Here is a 14,656-nt window from a genome sequence, read left to right on the forward strand (position 1 = left end):
AGCCTGCGGTATTTGTAACTGCAGCTCTGGTATGATGTACGTCGACTGTGGATACAAAGAAATGTGATTCAAAGGACTGTGATTTGATGCAGTGGAAGGAATAGCAGATTTGCCACCAGGAAATCTACTGAATGAAGTTGGTCAAACTCCTCAAATAGCAATTTCATTGTCTGTAACATGGTGACATGAAAAGGAAAGGTATTATTATTGAGTGCCTACAACTGGACATGTTCCTATACGTTATATAAGTTTTACAATAAACCTGGAACATGGATTTTATTATCCTATTTTTCAGATAATTAATAGAATATTATTCGGTTTTTCAAAATAATTCACCTCAGCTCACATAGCTAGGGTATGGTCAGAAGTAAAGTTTGAGTAATTTTGAAACCAGACCCCATGTTCCTACTATTTCTATGCAGTTTAGAGGATTCATTGTTATTTGAGGATTAAATTAGATACTCTAAGGGGAAATGTATAGCACCTTGCATATTCCAAAAGCTTACTTGGGGAAAGTCATGTTAGACTGCAATAAAAATTGTTGAATCGGACAGACTTGTTTTGAATCTTAATCTCATCATTGACGAGCTTTAGGCAATTTTCTTAACCTCCTTGAACCTCCATTTCTTCATCTATAAAACAGAGATAATAATACTAACCTAGGGAAATGGAAATGAGAAACATATGTGATAAAAACTGATGTCAGTAGCTAATGTCCAACTATCAGAACTTTCAATAAAATCTGTTGGCTACCCACCCAACACTGAGAAGATCTGATACTATTAATAGCATCAACTGCATTACTTAGGATTATTCTATCTTATTATTTACAAGAATGGATGCTTTTGAACTGTGGTGTTGGAGAAGACTCTTGAGAGTCCCTTGGACTGCAAGGAGATCCAACCAGTCCATCCTACAGGAAGTCAGTCCTGAATATTCATTGGAAGGACTGATGTTGAAGCTGAAACTCCAATACTTTGGCCACCTGATGCGAAGAACTGACTCATTTGAAAAGACCCTGATGCTGGGAAAGATTGAAGGCGGGAGGAGAAGGGGACGACAGAGGATGAGATGGTTGGATGGCATCACCGACTCAATGGACATGAGTTTGAGTAAACTCCAGAAGTTGGTGATGGACAGAGAGGCCTGGTGTGCTACAATCCATGGTGTTGCAAAGAGTCAAACATGACTATGAGTGACTGAACTGAACTGAATTACTTCCAAGAGTTTAAAGATTGACTATACTTCCAAAAGCATTCTACATGTGACCTTTCAAATATCTATTAGAAGTGATGTATAATTTTTCTGGCTCTGAATACTTCATGAGGTTAACAAAGATAAAATACAAAAGAATCAAGAACTACAAATAAGTAGTGAAAATAACACAAAGGAAAAGTAATGGCAGGGAAGTGATGGTAGCTAGGACAAAGTTAGTACACGTGGTAAGGACAATATTTCATTTTTTCCAAAATGATAGTTACATAGGCAATATGATAATCCTTTTGATGTAATTAACTTCAAACTGCAATAAAGGCACCCAATGCAATAAATAATAGAAGTCATATGCTTTATAAATGGACTTTTCAAAGTCACAGAGGTGGGATTTCTGTCTTATACACTATTATTGCCAGGCAAGTAAGTGACAAATGATCATGACCATATGGACCTAAGACATCAAGAAGAGGATTCAAAGGGAAAGGTGCCCAATGGTGAGAGACCCTAGAGAACAGGTGAGAGGGAATCAAATTCTCTGAAAGCAGAAAATGCCTTTCAAGTGTGTGGTAACAGAAGAGGTGAAGTACAGTCAAAAACTAGGAGGAAGATGTTTGAGACAAACCCATGCTTCAGGGCCAGCAGAGGTTACCTACCAGTCATTTCTGCCAACTAATAGATTTTCCGAATTAACTTTTTATATTTAATGTTTTATTCCTCCAGCTTCATTAAGATATCATCGACATATAACACTGTGTAAGTTTAAAGCATACAACATAGTGATTTTATACATTGCAAAATAATTACCACAATAAGGTGAGTTAACTTACCCATCACTTCACAAAGTTACAATTTTTTGTGTGTGGTGAGAACCTTTAAAATCTAGTCTCTTAGTAACTGTATACGATACAGTATTATTAACAAAAATCACCATGCTGTGCATTCCATCTAGCCATTTCATGTTTAGAAGGAATGGTTTCTGACTCAACTCTCACGGCTACTCAGATGGATGTGCTAAAAGGCAGGTGTGCAAAATGTGCTACTCAGAGCTGGGTCAGTGTTTGAACACTTGAAAGGAAAAATGCCAGGTGAATATGAAAAATAGGAAATATGGAAGGTGTGCCAAGATGTGAATCTAACTTTGTGTTCCTAGCCTTCTTATTTCTTCTATAAACCATGACAACGTGCCTCTATATTTTTACCCTTTAAGTTAATTTGTTCACCACCTAATAAAATAGCTATAGTCAACCCTAACAGAAATCAACCCTGAATGTTCATTGAAAGGACTGATGCTGAAGTTGAAACTCCAATACTTTAGCTACCTGAAGCAAAGAGCTGACTTATTAGGGAAGACTTTGATGCTGGGAAAGATTGAAGGCAGGAGAAGGGGACAACAGAGGGTGAGATGGTTGGATGGCATCATCGACTCAATGGACATGAGTTTGAGCAAGCTCCGGGAGTTGGTGAAGAACAGGGAAGCCTGGTGTGCTGCAGTCCATGGGGACATAAACACTCAGACACAATTGAATGACTGAATAACAAGGAACTACAGGTTTCAGAAAATTAGAGCCAAAATATGATGGAGAGGATATATATGCATAACTGAGTCACTTTGCTGTACAACAGTAAGTAACATAACATTGTAATTCAACTACACTTCAATTTAAAAAAATCTGATGGAAAGGATGTGGACCCATGAAACAGAAGCAAATGAAAGAAGGTAATATTGGATTAAGTGCTAAAAATCAATGGCTGCATATTGAAGGAACTGAGATAATTGGAGCAGGAGAGATGGAGGTGAGATGCAGTGGTTAGAAAGACTTAAGGGACATGTAGGACCTCAGCCAGGCTGCCAAAGATAACCTGGACCAATCCAGAGAAAGACTGCCCACAGTCTTCCTTACTCTCTCCTGCCAATAGGTCATGTTTCACTTTCCCTCACTTCACTGGATTATTTGTTGTTATTGTTCAGTGACTAAGTCATGCCCAACTCTTTGCAACCTCATGGACTGCAGCACACCAGGTTTCTCTATCCTTCACTATCTCCCTGAGATTACTCAAACTCATGTCCATTGAGTTGGTTATGCCATCCAACCATCTCATCCTCTGTCATCCCTCTCTCCTCCTGCCTTCAATCCTTCCCAGCATCAGGGTCTTTTCCAATGAGTCAGCTCTTTGCATCAGGTGGCCAAAGTACTGGGGCTTCAGCATCAGTGCTTCCAATGAGTATTCAGGGTTGATTTCCTTTAGGATTCACTGGTTTTATCTCCTTGCTGTCCAAGGGACTCTCAAAAGTCTTCTTTAGCACCACAGTTCAAAAGCATCAATTCTTTGGTGCTCAGCCTTCATTATGGTCCAACTCTCACATCCATACATGACTACTGGAAAAACCATAGCTTTGACTATATGGATCTTTGTTGGCAAAGTGACATGTCTGCTTTTTAATATGCTGTCTAGGTTGGTCATAGCTTTTCTTCCAAGGAGCAGGCATCTTTTAATTTCATGACTGTAGTCACCATCTACAGTGATTTTGGAGCCCAAGAAAATAAAATCTGCCACTGTTTCCACTTTTTCCCCTTCTAACTGCCATGAAGTGATGGGGCCAGATGCCATGATCTTCATTGTTTAAATGTTGAGTTTCAAGCCAGCTTTTTCACTCTCCTTTTTCACCTTCGTTAAGAGGCTCTTTAGGTTCTTTTTTGTTTTCTGCCATTAAAGTGGTATTATTTGCATATCTGAGGTTGTTGATATTTCTCCTGGCAATCTTGATTCCAGCTTGTGATTCATCCAGCTTGGCCTTTCACATGATGTACTCTACATAGAAGTTAAATAAGCAGGGTGACAATATACAGCCTTGACATACTCCTTTCCCAATTTTGAACCAGTGAGTTGTTCCATGTAAGGTTCTAACTGTTACTTCTTGACCTGCGTACAGGTTTTGCAGGAAGCAAGTAAGGTGGTCTGGTATTCCCATCTCTTTAAGAATTTTCCACAGTTTGTTGTGATCCACACAGTCAAAGGCTTCAGTGTAGTCAATGAAGCAGAAGTAGATGCTTTTCCGGAATTCCCTTGCTTTCTCTATGATGCAATGGATGTTGGCAATTTGACCTCTAGTTCCTCTGCCTTTACATCTGAAGTTTTCGGTTCACATAATGGATTATTTAGAAAATATAAAACACTGGACACAAATTACACATTGTTTTATACTTTCTCTTTCATTATTTCATGCTTCTTAAATTTTCAAGAATAGAAATATTTGATCCTCATACTGAACACACTGTACCTATATTATGGCATAGCCAACTCACAGTGGACTCATCTAATATGGACTCAGGTTCAGTGTAATTTGCATGTGCCAATGGTTTTCCGTTAGGAAGTTATGGGTAAGAGAAACTTAAAGAATAGACTGGAAGAGGCTATAATTATGTCACTGACTTCATGACTTTCTGCAGCAGAATGTGACCTTCTAAGGATGACAGAGGACAGTCTAAAACACCATCCACACCTAATCAACCATTCTCAGGCACCTCAAATATGTGGCAATTCAAGTGTCTGCAAGACCCTTATTTCTTTTGGTTTCCATATCCCAAGCATAGTTTACATCAGAAGTGAAACTCTATAAGCAAACCCATCTCTTGTGCAGATTATTTCAGGTTTACTCACCCACTTGATTGTTTTGATTAGTAGGTCTAAACTTAGCACTGAAGCAGAGTTTAAGTTTTATCTCAGCATTTTTGTTGAGCAAAGTGATTTTTTTTGGTGTGAATGAAGCATCTACAGATACATCAGCAATGCTCTGTGACCTGAAAGACCAATGTTTAAAAAAATTATTCTCAGGAAGCTACCCAGAAAAACTAGTCTTAGCACCTTGTAGGAATGTGACCACAAAACAGCATTAACCTAGCTTAACAGACAGACAGACAGTGAAGTTGCTCAGTTGTGTCCGACTCTTTGTGACCCCATGGACTATAGCCCACCAGGCTCCTCTGTCCATGGGATTCTCCAGGCAAGAGTACTGGAGTGGGTTGCCATTTCCTTCTCCAGGGATCTTCCTGACCCAGGGATCGAACCCGGGTCTCCCACATTGCAGGCAGATGCTTTATAACCTAACTCAACTGGTCCCCTCAAAATGTGGATTTGAGTTCTTGTGTCTTGACTTTTTAGATGAATCAAACCCACCTTCAAAGAAAAAAGTTTGGCCATCATGAGCTATCTTAAAAGGGAACGTCACAGTATAGGAAGTATCTGGCCTAGCATGTCTGAGGTCTACCAAAGTGGCTACAGGGTGAAGTTCACTGAAAGGTATGATTTCTTACAAAACTGTTCCAAAGAAGCCACATAATTATGTCATCATTCCTTGTATTTTTCTAATGTTACTCTAAACTGATTTTATTCAGTAAATATATTTTCTTTTTTTCAAAGCCTTAAATATTACATTTGAGTTTTATTTCTTCCACATGAAGATTTCATTAAAATGATGCACTAAAGCAGTGAGCCCCAACTCTTTTGGCAGCAGGAACTGGTTTCGTGGAAAGCAATTTTTTCACGGACTGCAGAGGGGAGGGAGATGGTTCACACCCGTGATGGAGCGGCAGATGAAGCCTCATTTGCTCACGTCCTGCTATGTGGCCCGGTTTCTAACTTGGACTGGTGGTTGGGGACCTCTGCACTAAGGAACTTCTCTGGTGGTCCAGTGGTTAAGGCTCTGTGCTTCCACTTCAAGGGGCACAGGTTCAATCCCTGGTGGAGAAACTAACAACCTGCCTGTCGTGCACTGAGAGAAAAATGATGCACAGAAAACAATGCACTTCATCCTTTAAAAGCACAAGTGAGATACTGTAAATAGTTTCATTGAACTCAGTGTGATTTACTCACTACCTAATTTCTTTCTGTTCCTCACATACTTGGACATTTAAAACATATTTTTCAACAGACATGAATGGATAACTGAACTCTATTTTCTTAGAGACTCCTGATAGAATTCTCAGTTTCTTTCTGGTTGCATTTCTTCACCAGCCCAATATATTTATTTTTGCCCTTGCTCCTTGGCTCTAGAATCCCTTATTGTTCCCCCCTGCTCTTCAACTCCTCCTGAAGTCAATGAGAGGTCAGCTAAACCTAAATAATGGCTTCTTGTTTATGACTAATAATTTTAAAAGATACCTTTTAACCACAGGAGAAGTTGTACTTCACTTGTGTGGCCTTGGTATTCAGTATTTTTAGAGCATTCTCATGAGAATTCTTTTCTACAAGTTGAGGTAATAAAAAAATAATCAGAAATATCCTTAATACCATTTCAAGAGCTTTAGCTTTTCAATACACTTTTCCTCTTCATTTTATAGAGAAGAGAGACTTGGTTCTAATGTTAAGCAAGCATTTTTTTTTCCCCACCAGGAAAAACATACTCCTTCCTCTATGCAAACTATGACATACAAATGTCTTAGATTGTTATATAATGCCTGTGACATTTTCACAATACTAGCAAAGCAATCTGCTCTACTTAGCAGGCCATGTGTTTGTTAACTAGTTTGTGTCTGGCTCTCAAAGACTCACCAGAGCTGAACGACCTGTCCAAAGGCCCCCACGGACACGTCGGTGATGGAATCCCCATTTAAATCTCCATAGCCATCCAGGGATCTCCCAAAGTACTGGAGGTGGCTACTAAAGGCTCTGTCGGACCCCAAGATTTTCTAAAAGAGCAAGTTTGAGATGAAATTATAGCTCATGACAACTGAAACAGAAAAAAGGCAGCATCTACATTGCCCTGGTATATTCTTTCTATGGCCATTTCTCAGATTGTTTTATTCTCCACAGAACTCCATTGATTTTTCATAGCTCATCCGATCTGATTATTATTCTTGCAGCCACATTTTCATCAAAGAAAACAGCATGAATCTCTCACATAAAATAACAAGCCAGCACAAAGCAGTGAGAGATCAGTGAACTGGAGAAGGAACTGATGCAGGTTTGGGTCCTGACTCCTCTCCTAGCTCATTTCGTTCAGATCTTTACTCAAAAGCTGCTTCTGAGTGAGGCTTTCTTGGTCACTCACTCAAATATTTGATACCTCCTAGCCCTGAAAATTTATTCTCTAGTTTTTTTTTTTAATTCCTTATCATTTAGTACTTTCTGGAATATTTTTCTTATCTTCTTTCCCTCTGTCTCCTTCACAATAATGAAAGACCCATACAAAGCACAGTTTTGACCATCCTGTTCTTTACAGTATTCCCAGAGCCTAGACAGAGCTTGACGCACAGCAGATCTGATGAATAAGTGAATTAGGTTATAAATTAAGAGGGATGGATTGGATGATCCACATGATACTCTCTAGCTCTAACATAATGATACTCACATGTACACATATCACCATAAAGCTATGGATTACCTGAGAATACCTCAAGCGAATCATGCCCTCATGACCATTGTAGATGTACACAGCTCCAGAGTTCTGATTTTCCAAAGGTGAACCAACAATCACGTCATTAAAGCCATCCATGTTGATGTCTGAAAGAGCTGCAATTGCTGAACCAAATCGAGCATTTTCAAGACCCTTGGGGCCTTCCAGAAATTGGTGCCAATTCAAAATGCCCTTGCAAAGAGGGAAAAAGGGGACAATTAAAGCCAACCTTACATTAACAAATATATACTACTATATATTTATAGTAGTATAAATATAGATATAAATAGATAACCAAGGACCTACTGTATGGCACAAGGAATTATATTCAATAGTTTTTAGCTACCTAAAAAGGAAAAGAATCCGAAAAAAAAAATCTATCTATTCATCTATCTACCTGCTGCTGCTGCTGCTGCTAAGTGGCTTCAGTCGTGTCCGACTCTGTGCGACCCCATAGATGGAAGCCCACCAGGCTCCCCGGTCCTTGGGATTTTCCAGGCAAGAGTACTGGAGTCGGGTGCCATTGCCTTCTCCGTCTATCTCTCCGTCTATCTACCTACCTATGTACAAATGAATCACTGTGCCATACTGAAACTAAGGTCATAGGCTATCTGCTCATAAACCAAGGTGAAAAGAAGCAATTCTTTTCTGTAGGTTGCCTGTACAACCTACATAGGAGTGTCCATTTCTTTGTCTTTTTTCCCCTTAATCTTAGGATCTTCACTCATCTGTTTCCAAAATTTTGATTTAAAAAATTTCTGGTAAAAGTCTACTAATCTCTTCAATAAAATTAAGGTAGAAACAAATAAAACACAATATCTTAATATAGTTCTTTACTTAAAAGTTATTGAACAACAGTGGCATAATTATAATGGTATAGGAAGTGAAAGATGAGATTGTTAATATTCCATCATATAAAACACTGAATATTTCTGCCAAAGAAAAGACATTTTCCTGTAAAAGATACAATTGTGGGCTTTTTCTTTTTTTTGCAGATTTTGAAGTCAAGAATGGAAATATTTCATGACTTCATAAGAAAGCAATGTTCTTCAACCATGAAACTGAGTCTGTTTTGGTTCTTTCTCCTCTATAATAATCTTATGAAAGTTAATTTATTACTGACTGAGTCTGGTAAAATACTAAAAGATCATTTCACCTTTAGCAATTAATAATATTCAGAATATCTGACTAGCAAGAAACATTTAAGAAGCTGGGGATTTGTTAAATTTTCAAACTAGTAGATATGCTCTTCCCTTATTAAATACTTAATTACACTTTATAAGCTTTAAAATTGTTTTAATTGCTTCTGTTTAAGGGCTGTTATATTAATTTAAATAAAGTAGGACAAAATATCACGAGTTAAATATAACATTTACTACATTAATAATCAGCTTCTCTTTTTCCATCCTTTCCTTATCTAGCCATCTAATTTTCTATGTCAATCTGTGCCTTTAATTTTGGTTTTCTTTTCAGGTTTCACTAAGTTCACTATAATTATGTGCATGGATTTAGTTCAGTCTATAAGTTGGTAAAACTAGGCTTTTCCATGTTAGAGTATGCTCAGTTCTATGTGTAAGAACTGGAATTTCCAAGACTTGGATATATACCTAAATGTTACACCAAGCAATGGAATTTTCTGACAAACTAATGTAGAAAGCACACAGGAATATATGGCTATTTCTAAAGTGCCCTGTACAATTTGTCCTTACCATTGTAAAATGTCAATAAAGTAGCTTTGCCCTGTTATTGTTATATCTTTATAGCAAAGAAGAATAATTGAATGAGATATTTGGGAAACACACAGATGTATATGCATGTGTGTGTATGTATTTCAAAAAACAACATGCATTTATAATAACTTTATTTGTAAAGAAAATATATATTCAAAGACCTCTTGTGGAAGATGGCAGGACACTATACCTTAAGTTCCAGGTTATGCTTTTCAATGTCATTTTTAAAACTATAACAATGGTGACATCCTCAAAATGAAATATAAACCATACTTTTATTTAATAATAAAGTCTTTAATCTGCAAAAATGCAGATTCACTTTTATTTATCAATACTAAAGCAAATGAAATGAAATCAGTTTAATAATTTTTTTTTACCTTTGTGATAGTAAACAGGTAGACTCTTCCTTCCTCTTTCTTTAGGTCATTCATGTACATTGGCGCACCTACCAAGAGCACATCTGTAATCGCGTCCTTATTCACATCGACTGCACACAGCACACTACCAAAATAGGAGCCAATCTGCAGGAATAAAGCATATCAACATTAGGGTTCTTCTACTCTTAGTATTACACTAAATTTTTATTTACTCAGTCAACAAACAAAAATTGAGCATCTGTTGCCTGTAAGGTGCTAGGAACATAAAGACAGATAACATCCCCCTTCTCTCTGTTTGTGTCACAATCTAACACTTGCTTCTTAGCACTTAGGGTGCACAAAAATCACCAAAAAAGCACCTGTAAAATACAGATTCCCAAGAGCCATTTCCAGAGATTCTGATGCATTGTCTATAGGTCAATCAAGAAAACAGTATTTTAAGCAAGCACTCCAGGTATTTCTGATGCTGGTGGGTAAAAGACCACACTTAAGGAACACTTAGAAGCTTTATGAGGTGTTGTAAACAAAGGTAGGCAGGGAAGAGGGAGGTTGAACAAATAACAGGGCTTCTGTGATAAAACATAATAGAAAGTGAAAGTGTTAGTCACTCAATATTGTCCAACCCCATGGACTGTAGCCCATCAGACTTGTCTGTCCATGGGATTCTCCAGGCAAGAATACTGGAGTGGGTTGCCATTCCCTTCTCCAGGGGATTTTCCTGACCCAAGGATCGAACCCAGATCTCCCGCATTGCAGGAGGATTCTTTACCGTGTGAGCCACCAGGGAAGACCATAAACTTTAAAATACTAAAGAGGAGGAGAATGTATGACCACAGTGGACTTGTGGTCAAGGAAGTCAAAGACTCAGATCTTCTTCCTCCAGGAAAATCCATAGAGACAGTGAATCAGATTTAATATTAGAGAAGGGAAATCTGTGGATAGTCAGTTTCTCTGATTTAAGGAAGAAGATTTTCTGTTGGTCATTGGAGTACAGTGATGTGCATTTCAAATATGTGCTAAGCTCAGGAGTCAAAACTACTTAGCAAGAAAATAGGCTCTATGGCTTTTGTTCTCGTGGACCTTGACTGGGAGGCATCACTGGTCCTCACGACCAAACTGCCACACATCAGAAGAAAGTGACAGAGAAAAGGGCTGCTTTACTTTTAGAAATGTCAAAATTTTTGACATTTAGAAATGTCAGAGCCACAGGACACCTGTACAGGCCTAGATGTTGTAGCTCAGTCTAATGCTCCATTGCTCCCTTTATCTATTTGTTTCTTCTCCAGATCCTTGGTTCCTTGTTGGAGCTTGCCTACAAAGCAGTGGTTAGGTGTCTGTCATCATTGGACTTTAATGACAACTCAACCCCATGAAAGCTATAGCCTTAGAAAGGTAGTTAAACTCTCAGCAGCTAGTCAAAAGGGGATGGTAGATCTCAGTATTGTGAATATTTAAGAAATATTCAAGTAAACACAAATCACAGAGGCAGCTACAGGGTAGGCACTCAATAAATGTTAGTTTCCATTTCTACTACTCCTCCCTTCCCACAAGCCTCGGTTGTCCATGAAATTAATTGCACCTGCTTAAACAACGGAATTTACCTGGTCACCTCTGTGAGACTGAATAACTGTGACATTGCCATTCTCATTAACACTGTAGAGCACTATCTGGCCAGTATAATTTGCTCGAGGAGCACCAGCAACAAAGTGGACACTGTTCCCAGTAGAAATTGAAGCCACAGAGTAACCTAGGAGAGAAGGGGTTACAGAGTAGGTGCTGTTGAATATCTTGGCCAGATAAGCCTGTGAAGCTAGCAGAGATGATCAGAGGGCCCTTTTGTTAGTGTGATGCACAGCTGCTCGTGCTGCTGAGTATAACATGAAGGTCGCATCCTCCTGCTTTTTCTAAGGCGAATTGCTTGTGCCCTTTGGCCAGAAACTCTGCCCTGTGGAGGTGGAACATGTCCCCATAAAGCTGACCCTAGATTCTGCATTGTTCTCATCAGCTCCTTATGAACTCAACAAATATTTGAGAATGAATAACTAAATGAATTTAAAAGGTGGAAATTTGCACAGTGGGAAGAACATAGGCTTTGGAGTCAGTCTCTGGTTCAAAGTTTGGACTCACTACTTGTTAAGTTTTGTATCTTTGAGCAAGTAATTAACCTCTTTGGAAAGGTAAAATGAGGATAGTAGTAATCCCTTCAAAGGATAGTTGGAAGTATTTAAATATTATGTAGACAGACTAGCCAACTCAGGGACTGTCCCATAGGAGGTGCTCAAAATTGGTGACTACCTATTAAACGAACAGACACATTGGAGACTCCAAATTGATGTAAAACTACCACTTACGGTATTGACTTTTAGGTACTATTTCTATTTTGGAGAAACACAGTCATGTCCCAGGATTAACAACTGCTGGAACAACCAGAAGAGATTAACGAGTCAAACATGCAGTGTTTCATTAAGTAGTTATGGGCTAAGGCCTGACTGGCAGAGGCAGCTGAAATATGTGTAATTAGATGACAGCTCAAGTGTTTTGCTGAACTGATCCTGAAATCCAACAAGAGACTAGTTTAAAGGAAGCAACTTAAATGTGCTGAGCCAAGTGCTGGTAGGTCTTACCTAAATATGAACTGTGATTTCTGTCTTGCAGAATTTGTTCAAACACTTGTTTAGAAAAGATCAAATGTCCATGAGGTGTCTTCTGGACCACAGTCCCACTCCAGTCATAAGCTCCTACTGCACCCAGCATCAGAATATTCTACAATAATTGAAAAATGAGAAGCCTTTAAACAAATCACCTGTAAGGCATAAGAGTGTTGGGTGGGCAAAACGTTGAAACAAATGGTCTAAATTTAAAGAAAAAAAAAAACTAAGATGAAGCAAAATAAGCAAAGTATACATGAACTGCTTAGAAAAGAGAGACAACAGGTCAAAAATGGAATCCCCTGTGCCAAGTCTACATCATCAAACCTAGACCATACGTAACCTAACTGCAACTTCAACCTCTCCCAGGAAGGTCGTCTCAAACGGTCACTTTGCAATTCCCTGGTCAGCACTAGTGAGGCAATCACCTGGGAGACCCCTTCTGTCCCCTATGTGAAGGTGACTATGCCTGAAACAGTCTGACCATTTCCCCTTCTGCCCATAAAAGCCTTCCATTTTCTACAGCTCCTTAGAGCATCTTTCTGTTTGCTTAATGAAATGCTGCCCAATTCATGAATCAATCTGGTGGTTTAGTAGCTAAGTCATGTATGTCTCTTACAGCCCCATGGACTGTGGCCTGCCAGGCTCCTTTGTCCATGGGATTCTCCAAGCAAGAATACTGGAGTGGGTTGCCATTTCCTTCTCCGGGGATCTTCCCGACCTAGGGATCAAACCTAGGTCTCCAACACTGCAGGCAGATTCTTTACCGACTGAGTTACAAGAGAATCCCATGAATCGTTGAATAAAGCCAAGTAGATCTTCAGATTCACTCAGCTGAATTTTGGTTTTTCAACAGATTGTATGTTGATATATCTCCAAATTGTTTTGATACATTTTGTGCTGGAAAAGAAGCCTTCCCATGAGCTGTATTACTTTAGGCTTTGTTTAGTACAACACATTTTAAAGATAAATCTGTACCACAGTACAGGAGGGGCACATAGCCATCTTCCAATTTCCATGCAAAGGGGCACATCTGCAAATGCTGAACAGTTGTAAGCCTTTAGAAAGGAGTTAGAAGAGAGCCTCTGGCCTAACGTGTTCCTAAGAAGAGCTTGGGCTATGAGACATGCTCAAGAAACAGGAAGTGATGCTGCCAGAGGAAGAGAGGTGGGCACTGTTCCCCCAGACCCGTGTGGTAGCCCTCTTCTGACCTGACTTATCTTCAGCTTCCTTCCTCTTTCTTCTTTTAAACATTTTACTTTAAGTATTTTTTGGCTGTGCTAGGTCTTCATTGCAGTGTGTGGTCCTCACTAGTTGTGGTACACAAGCTTAGCTGCCCTGTGGCATGTGTGGTCTTAGTTCCTCAACCAGGGATTGAACCCACATCCCTTACATTGGAAGGCGAATTCTTAACCACTGGACCACCAGAGAAGTCCCTTTCCTCTTTCTTCTAAACTCCTTCTCAAACATTCCTCTCTCTCCTATCCCATCTATTTGAGAATGGCACAGCTACAGAAAGCAAATGAAGATATGATATTTCATCTATGGAAAGAAAAACAGCCATTGGTCAGCACCAGTGAAAGAGGACAGGTCACTCGGCATTGGCTCAAAACCCAATCTGAATATTCAAGGCTATAAGTCATCGCAGGAAGCAGATGGTCAGGATGGGACTTATTTTAAATTTTTTTAAAAAATTAATCAACCAATTAACTAATTAGTTAATTATTTTACTTTGGCTGTTAGGTCTAGTTGTGGCTAGATCTTTCGCTGCTGCACACACTCTCTAGTTGTGGCACTCGGGCTCTCTAGATGTGGTGGGTGGGCTTAGTTGCTCCAGGGCAAGTGAGATCTTAGTTCCCTGATTAGGGACTGAACTCAAGTCCTCTGCATCGCAAAGAGTATTCTTAGCCACTGGACCACCAGGGAAGTCCTTATTTACAAGTTTTTGATCTTAGAAAATATCAGAGATACAATTTTGGGGTTTTGCTGTTATTGTTTAAAATTTATTTTCTTGAAGTATAGTTGACTTACAACATCATATTAATTTCTGCTGTACAACAAAGTGATCTCATTATATAGACATTATTTTCCATATTCTTCTCCATTATGGTTTTCAAGGTATGATTTTGGAATGAAAAATACAAGCCATTAAAAAAATAGGGAAATAATGTGTCCCATTCTGAAGATAACAGACCATGAAATTATGTGAATGATTATCATAAATCCTGGACTCTGAAATCTGGGTACAGGAAGGAGCTTCAGGAACTATACAAAATTTCAGGAAATTGTGTG

General features: G+C 38.9%; 1 protein-coding gene across 2 annotated transcripts in view; it reads right to left on the reverse strand.

Annotated features, from left to right (window-relative positions):
• Positions 1-14,656, reverse strand: part of ITGA2 (integrin subunit alpha 2) — a 106,909-nt gene that overhangs the window by 24,966 nt on the left and 67,287 nt on the right. For both annotated transcript variants that reach the window (XR_008705034.1, XM_055555263.1), the window contains exons 11-16: positions 12,341-12,479; positions 11,318-11,463; positions 9,717-9,860; positions 7,598-7,801; positions 6,766-6,902; positions 4,876-5,015 (exon numbers count right to left, since the gene is read on the reverse strand). Coding sequence is in view for 1 of the 2 variants with exons in the window: in XM_055555263.1 (XP_055411238.1) it covers positions 4,876-5,015; positions 6,766-6,902; positions 7,598-7,801; positions 9,717-9,860; positions 11,318-11,463; positions 12,341-12,479 (910 nt within the window). In the remaining variant the exon portion in view is untranslated. The remainder of the gene's footprint in view (positions 1-4,875; positions 5,016-6,765; positions 6,903-7,597; positions 7,802-9,716; positions 9,861-11,317; positions 11,464-12,340; positions 12,480-14,656) is intronic.

This window comes from Bubalus kerabau, chromosome 18, assembly GCF_029407905.1.
Source record: "Bubalus kerabau isolate K-KA32 ecotype Philippines breed swamp buffalo chromosome 18, PCC_UOA_SB_1v2, whole genome shotgun sequence".
In the NCBI taxonomy this organism is placed as follows: domain Eukaryota; kingdom Metazoa; phylum Chordata; class Mammalia; order Artiodactyla; family Bovidae; genus Bubalus; species Bubalus kerabau.